The sequence below is a fragment of the Chelonia mydas genome, chromosome 11, assembly GCF_015237465.2.
Source record: "Chelonia mydas isolate rCheMyd1 chromosome 11, rCheMyd1.pri.v2, whole genome shotgun sequence".
Lineage (NCBI taxonomy): Eukaryota > Metazoa > Chordata > Testudines > Cheloniidae > Chelonia > Chelonia mydas.
The window spans coordinates 44,369,133-44,376,795 of record NC_051251.2 but is presented as its reverse complement, the minus strand read 5'-3'; the positions used below and the strand labels follow the sequence as shown (position 1 = coordinate 44,376,795).

The 7,663-nt window shown below is 39.6% G+C and overlaps 1 protein-coding gene across 1 annotated transcript; it reads left to right on the top strand.

The window, feature by feature from the left end:
• The first annotated feature begins 13 nt into the window (after window positions 1-13).
• FKBP7 (FKBP prolyl isomerase 7) lies at window positions 14-7,663 on the top strand. The gene is made up of 4 exons (XM_007069774.4): window positions 14-1,001; window positions 2,511-2,662; window positions 6,510-6,643; window positions 7,293-7,663. The coding sequence occupies exons 1-4, from the start codon at window positions 784-786 to the stop codon at window positions 7,452-7,454; spliced, it is 666 nt and encodes a 221-aa protein (XP_007069836.1). The 5' UTR covers window positions 14-783; the 3' UTR covers window positions 7,455-7,663.

Sequence of the window (7,663 nt, the reverse complement as noted above, 5' to 3'; positions counted from 1 at the left end):
CCGTGTCTGCGGGCGAGCCTGCCCTGCCTTGGCCAGACACACGCGCCCCGCGGCGGGGCAGCCAAGTTCTCAGCCGAAGCCTCCCCCCTCCGCTGTGAGATTGGTGGCAGGGCTTAAAGCTTCTGCCCGCTGCGGCTGAGCGGAGTGAAAACGAAGCGGAGCCGATGCACATGAAGGAAAATGCTGCGGCAGCAGACGTGGAAACGCGCCCCCCCCAACCCCTCCCCGCCCTCCGGGAGAGACGGTGCAGACACCACCAACTCCTGGAGGGCGCACACGACAAACACCCCGCCCCAAGGGCCTGCGAGACCTTTTGTGATACAGCCCGCGAAATCCCCCCAGCACCAGAGGAGAAACGGTAACACGCCCGCCCTGCAGAGCCCCCACCGCCCGCCGGAGGTGGCGATGCATCCCGCTCCCCCAGGGGACACGTGAAACTCTGCCTGGGAGGGAAGCGGCCTCCGGGAAAGGAGTCGGTCCTGGACGGAATCCCCGGGAAGCCCGCGAGACTGACAGCCCCGCACCGCGCGCAAACTTTGCAGACCTCAGGCAATCGAAAGCTGTCAATGGGGGAGGAGCAAGGGGGCGGGCCGTAGCGCCCCGGCTGAGCCCACAGAGCGCAGCAGTGCCGCGTCTTGGAGGTTACGATGGACACGCCCCAGTTAGTGTCAGCCTGACGTCGAACAATGCCACGCAGCTAGGGTGGGGGGCGGGTGTCTCTTACTCCGGGGCTGCACTAAGAACCTGAGTCAGAACAAGGCTGCGAGGGAGCGTTTAGCAAGCATGGCTTTCGGAGTCAAATTAGTTTTTTTCTTACACGCTTTTTGTCTTCTTACGATCCACACGCACGGACAAAAGAAAGAGGATGCCACTGCAGAGGAAGTTAAAATCGAAGTCTTACATGTGCCCAAAGAATGCAAGCCAAAGAGCAAGAGGGGGGATCTGCTTAATGCACATTATGATGGCTATCTGGCCAGTGATGGATCCAAGTTTTATTGCAGGTAAATAGCTGCTATTTATACCATTCTTCACCAGATTTGCCTCTCCTCTGCAAATAAAAAATAGGCAAACATTTAGCCTTTTGTTTCTTTTTAAATCTGTGTTAAAGCAGATCTGACAATATTGAATCTGTTCAGGAGAGCAACTTGTATGCAGTGCCCAAAATTACAGTGCGGTTTAGAGTGATATAAATGTATATCTAGAGCTATACTTTCAAACCACAAATGCTGTAGATATCATTATATAATATTTAGGCCAAATTAAGCCCCACTTCTGCAAAGACTCAGGCCTTGCAGAAAATTGTATTGATTTAACTAAATTTTGTTAGAAATTGATTTAGCTAAATCAGTGGCACCCTCTTAAGTGGGTTTCAATTTAAGAGTGCCATAAATAGTGTAGTTTTCTTGTGTAGACGAGGCACAATGCACGTGAGCAACTTTGCTCACAGCGTGTCAAGGTACACACATGCATAAGTCTTTGCCGGATCAATGCGTTAGTTTGTATTCTTCAATAAATAAAAGTAACAACCTTTTACTTAACCATTCATTGCTCTGAAATAAGTTTGAAGTATGTTAAAAATGTTAACTTTTACAGTTTTGGATCCAATAAATATTTTAATTCACCCAAAAATCGAAATTTAAAGGATATTAAAATTTTCCTAATCTTGGAATTTCTTTCACTGAGCCCAGTGTGGAAGCAGCATGCTCAGTTAAGGACAAAATATGACGCCCGTGGAAGCCCACTACTGGTCGAAATAGGGTAGTGTTGATAGGTTTTGGTGGAGATCTAGGTAATTCTTGAAACTGCAAGTTATTGGCAGTGCTTGTTTGAGTGCTTGTTTTTGCAGTTTTAACGATGTTCTTTTCACATCGGTTTTTTGATTTAATAGGTGAGAGGAGAGGCATTGCATGCTAGGGGAACACTTGGCAGTGTGGCTCCAATGGAGACATATTGTCTAGGAGCTGAAGGATTGGTCAGCTCTAGTGTTGAGGAACAAAACCACCAGATGGATGGCCTGTCATCCTGCATATCCTCTCTAATCCACTGTTTTGCAGCTCATTCTGTGTATTTGTTTTCAGGGGGAGGAGAAGAAGGGAGAGAAGACATTCTCCCCCCAGTTGTGTGATTTGGAAAAATTCTGCTAAGGGAAATTAATAGAGTTTTCCTCACCCAGTGCCCCTCTTTTACGTTCTGCAGAAAGGTGCAATTTTAGCACTCAATTTTTACTTGTTCTTTAACAAGTCAATGGGAGCTTTCCTGTGTATGCAATTTAGGATTTTTAACCAGTTAGACCAGAAAAAACTGTTAATACTTCAATATAAATAAAAAAGGGCAGTTATTTACTTTTTAATATACACATCACTGTGACTTTTAAAAAAATGTAATCTAAATAATGTCACACTTTCCAGAGATGGTATTGTATTTTTTTTAAATCACTTTAACATTTAAATACATTTGAACACTGACTTTGTTGCTGTCTACTCGCTAAAAGCTTATTATTGTTTTTGTAGTCGGACACAAAATGAAGGTCACCCAAAGTGGTTTGTTCTGGGTGTTGGACAAGTCATAAAAGGATTAGATATTGCTATGACGGATATGTGTCCTGGAGAAAAACGGAAAGTGACAATTCCACCATCATTAGCATATGGAAAGCAAGGCTATGGTAAAAAAATTAAAATTCATATCTGTTTTTTCTTCTCTCTTTATGTTTTCAGATAAATGACAGAAAACAGTGTTGTCAAAAATTTACTTGAGGATTGATCATCCAACCTTTTTTGATTGAGGGTTTATTTGATGGCTGCAATTACAGGGCCTGATCCTGCAAACTCTTAGTCATATGAGTTCTACCCATGAACATAGTCCCAAGAAATGTAATGGGGTTGCTCATGTGAATAAGGCCAACTCACAGGAGTAAGTATTGGCAGAATTGAACCTGTAATCGCAGCTAATAAGCTCTCCCTTTTGCTGGCAAGGAATTTCTCTGTTAGGAGCACCACAACTACTAACAGCGCCTACCATGGGACACAGAGAGATCATCCTTTCGTTGCTATTATTTGTATTGTGGTAGCATCCAGAGTACCCTCTTAGGATTGAGGCTCCATTGTGCTGCCAGTCCCTGATCCAGTTTGCTTACAATCTAATCTAATACATGACTTATTTTTTGAAAAGAGAAACCACAATTGAAAACCTATCAAAAGGAATCAGATCTTCAACCCAGCGCTCCAGACACAACATGCTTACAGCTCTTTAATTTCCAGCACCACAATACAGTTAGTCTCACCCTCCACCAAGTGCAGTGACATCACTTACATTAACTCCACAAGCAACTGCAGTGCTGCTTTCACGGGTGGCTTATTTCACATGAATGAGGAGTTCTGTGCTAACAGCAACGAGAGGTCATAACTTCAGTGCTTATGATTATACTCCTGTTTGATTTCCAGAGCCTCTCATAGCTCTTTTTGCAGTCAGAAGAGCCAAATATAAGAATTTTTGCAAAAGTTCATTTAGGATTGGAACACACAAACAGGAAGGGTAAATTGATAGTTATTTTTAAGTGGTCTTTAGATACAACTTTATGAGGAGAACTTTCTTTTGTGGGAGAAAATAAATATGGTTCACTGACAGCCAGAGGAAAAAAATAAGATTTTCAGAAAGCTATCGTTGTATAGGAATTTTAGGGATTTAGTTATCTGTTTTTGTGGTTACGAGAAGGGCTTTTTGAGTTCAGTACAAATTATTAAATATTATACTAATTATTATTTCCTCCTATTTATGTAAATCCTTATTCCTTTTGCATTACATTCATGTTTAATTTCTAAGATTTGGGTACTGCCAGATTAGCCTTTTAATATAATCGTTTTTATTTTCACCCAATCAAAACAATGTGAGATTCACAACACACCACTGAATTAATTTGATGAAACATTATTTGTTTAAACAACTGTCTTGGGACTAACTGAATGAGAAGTTTAATAGCTCAGCATAATAATTGTTGCAGTCACCACTACCCCACTGAATGGAGCACAGGAAACCTAATCTGAATGCATGACATTTAGGTATGCAATATATGAGACTAATGGGCTGACTCGAGTCTTAAAATCTTATCGTGAAACATTTCAGCTGAATGGACAATATCATATTTTAGTTCTTTGTAATCCAGGTTTGTCTGGGAACATGGGACATTGACTAAACTTGCTGCTGCTGTTCTGTGATCATAGTTTGATCATTTATTCATGTCAAAATTCCATGAGCCAACTTCATCCTTGATGTAATTCTATTGAAGGCGGTAGAGTTACACCAGGAATGAATTTTACAACAAGAAATGAACAAATCTTGCCTTGTAGCAACAAGAAAAATCATTGATATAAAATAAAAAGTGCATTATTAAAATCTAACCTTAAATGTAACTGTTTGTTCTAGGCAGTGCTTGACGAAAGACTTTTTCCTACAACATGGTTGTCCTCTGTCTTAGCATATTCCTGCATGCTGGGGAAGATGACTGTCTAATCTTGACTTAGTCAGGCTGCATGTGGCTCTTTAGGTCTTTACATGTCTTTTTCTCTGGTATGTATAATTCTTAAAATTACTTGCACCAAAGTCTGCCTAGTTAGCTTATATTAATAAATGTTAGATAAAGTTGTTGCAAATATATGGAATATATTTCAGACATTTACACAATTGAAACAGTTTAACAAAACATGTTTTGTAGTCAAAACTGAAGCCTCTCAATACCGTTTTATTCATTATAGAGATCTCAAATAAGAAATACCAGTAATACCAGTTTGTTTGCCCACCCGTTAAAGAAAGCCGATTTACATTTTTAATCTTCAGATATAATAGGATATGTAGAAACTCAAAAATAAATTCTGATGATAGACTAGCCTACATACTAGCTTTAGGTGAGCCAGTATATAATTAGGATCCAGTTGTGTGTTTAAACATTAACTGCATGTTGCATGGTTTGTCAAATGCATGTTTTTGGCTGACTTTTTAGACCTCATTGATCCACTCTTGTTATTTGTCTACCATTTCAGTATCTTGCTTTTAGAAAGCATGATACAGTAACCCATCTTTGCATTTAATATTTCCTCTACAACTTTGATATTAGAAGATGCTTTGACACAGGAATATTAGAACCTACCTTCAGTCTGTCTTCGGGGACTGAGCAGATTATTCCTATAGCCCATTTTTCCTGTGTTGATCAGATGGCGTGAATTCTGAATTCTTGAGCCTGTGTCTGTAGTCTCTCTCCTAATTAGTTGCATATTTCAAATTATATTTTATTATTTGTAAATTCCTTAACAGTTGATGCAGTTATATCAAAATGTTTTAGCAGAACTTGGCTGCTTTTATTGCCGGTTTGTCTCCATTTCAAACAAAGAAGGACTGTGTGTAAACATTGCGTCATTTCTACAATCCTTTCAAACCTGACTGTTGCTTTTAAATTACAAAGTAAACACACATTACTTTAGCCTGGCATGTGGAATTGTCAGGACTTCAAAAGAAGTGTCGTAAGGAGCATTTGTACATACTATTGTGTTCCAAAACTTCTCTTAATGCAAGGCTTCCTAAGGAGGATTTTTAATAGTTTGAGGTATATTTTCAAATTTTTACTTAAATGTCTAGACACTTGGGATGAACAATGTGAATAATATCTATCCACATATTAATTTTGTTTCAGAGAAATAGAATATTATAAATAGTGCCTGAAAACATTTGTCTCTGAATATCAGGATTGCCAGTGCAACCCCCTCTCATTTCCCTTTTGCTAGCAACCTCCTTCTCTGAAAAAGACCCCTGAATCCATTACCTTTGATGTTTTCTGTGGGCTTCCTGGTGGCTAAGATCCCCCTATTTCTCCTGCACTGTGCTGTGGGCTAGCTGGCCTTCTCTCTCATCATGCATTTCAGTGTTTATGGGGATCTGCCTGCTGCCTTCCCCCAAATCCATTAACGTCTTCTAAGAGAGCTGGAGGCTGCCTCCTCCAATTGTGTGGAAAGAGGAAAAGCATGAAACACTCCTATCCCACACCCATACCTTCTAATAGTGAGATGAGCTTAGAGACCTTGGGAGCTAAAAAAATCCTAAGGTGACTCTCCCTCAGCTTTCTACTGCTTGCACAGCAGTGTCCAAGAGCATTTGCTCTGGCTGCAGTATTGGGTTTGGGCACACCTGATGAATAAGGACCCATCTCGCTGCAAAACTCAAAGAATGGGCCACTAGGCAATATCTCCCTGAAGACAAAGGTAAGGAGAGTTGTCCTGGGTTCAGTGAGGGAAAGGATTGCTCTGGGTCAAGAATGAGGTAGGAAGGAGTCCCACAGGAGGGCTTAATAGTGTAATATTTAAAGCCAGGGGTCAGAATATTATTTAGGTATCACACAAGTTGGAAAATTACACTGTTAACCTATTCCTAATAGATAATAGAAATACTTCTGTATGAATGTATGTACCAGTAGCATGAGCTTTGACCAATGTGACTGCTACAATGTTTTTTTTTAATATTCTTAGCACAAGGCAAGATTCCACCTAATGCAACACTGATATTTGAGATTGAACTGTATGCAGTGAATAAAGGACCACGCAGTGTTGAAGCATTTACTCAAATAGACATGGACAGTGACAAGAAACTCTCTCGAGATGAGGTAACATGAGTCAACTGACTTGGAATAGATCTCATATATATACCACTACCAATAAACCAAAGCATGCATTATCCCTATATGAGCTGCCTCTGATTCCATCTTTTACTTCTCACTTTGCTATGTACAGGGCTACATCCCAGATTTACAAGGATGCAACATTTGTTTCACTCTCGGGCAGTGTCTAAAGTCTCCACTTTTGAGGAATGAGTGTACTGAAAAGTGTATGGTCCATTAGTACATTTAAGAGGTTAATTCAGACTCTACACCCACTAAATTCTTGTCCTGTCTGCTGCAACAGCCAACAAGAGTATCAACTATGGTTTCATGATAGAGATATTTGCCAGCTACGAACTAGTCAGACATCAACTCATTTCACTCAAGCTCAGTTTTCTATTGAAAATATCTTTGAAGGTGTCTATATTGAGAAGATAGGGAGATAACCATTTCAGTACATAATTTTTGTTATAGTTCCTAATGTTTTTCTCCTTTTAGTGTACTTTTGCTCTGGAGTTTCAAGTGTCAGAGCTTTTAGCTGATTTCATTTTATATTTGTGATATGAATGCCTATATGCAAGTATTTATCATGATGAGCTCACAAAAATGAACTCTGAGCTATGTTTAGTATAATGTTTTCATTTTTTTCTTTTAGATAAGCCATTATTTGAAGGAGGAATTTGAAAGAGATGGTAAAAAACGTGATGCATCAGTTCATGATTCTATTTTAGCCGATATATTTAAGAATAATGACCATGATGGAGATGGCTTCATATCTGCAAGGGAGTACAATGTCTATCAGCATGATGAACTATAGCAAATTATTTCTAAAATCTCCGGGCTGCTTTCTTTACCCTAGATTTAAAGAATCTCTAAAACGAACTTTCATTTTGTCACATGATGCTTTACATTTTTTTTATGGTAAATTTTTATACCTTTTAAGATGAGTGTTAAAAATCTTACCAGTAACATTTCAGTAATAGACTGTGATATATTTTACAAAAGAAATAAAATTATAAAAAGGCA

What these genes read in the sequence shown, in the direction of transcription:
- FKBP7 (XM_007069774.4), top strand. Translation starts at nt 784, where the DNA reads ATGGCTTTCGGAGTCAAATTAGTTTTTTTCTTACACGCTTTTTGTCTT. An exon ending in ATATGGAAAGCAAGGCTATG is followed by an intron (nt 2,663 to 6,509) that starts GTAAAAAAATTA and finishes TAATATTCTTAG; the next exon opens with CACAAGGCAAGATTCCACCT. An exon ending in AGAAACTCTCTCGAGATGAG is followed by an intron (nt 6,644 to 7,292) that starts GTAACATGAGTC and finishes TTTTTCTTTTAG; the next exon opens with ATAAGCCATTATTTGAAGGA.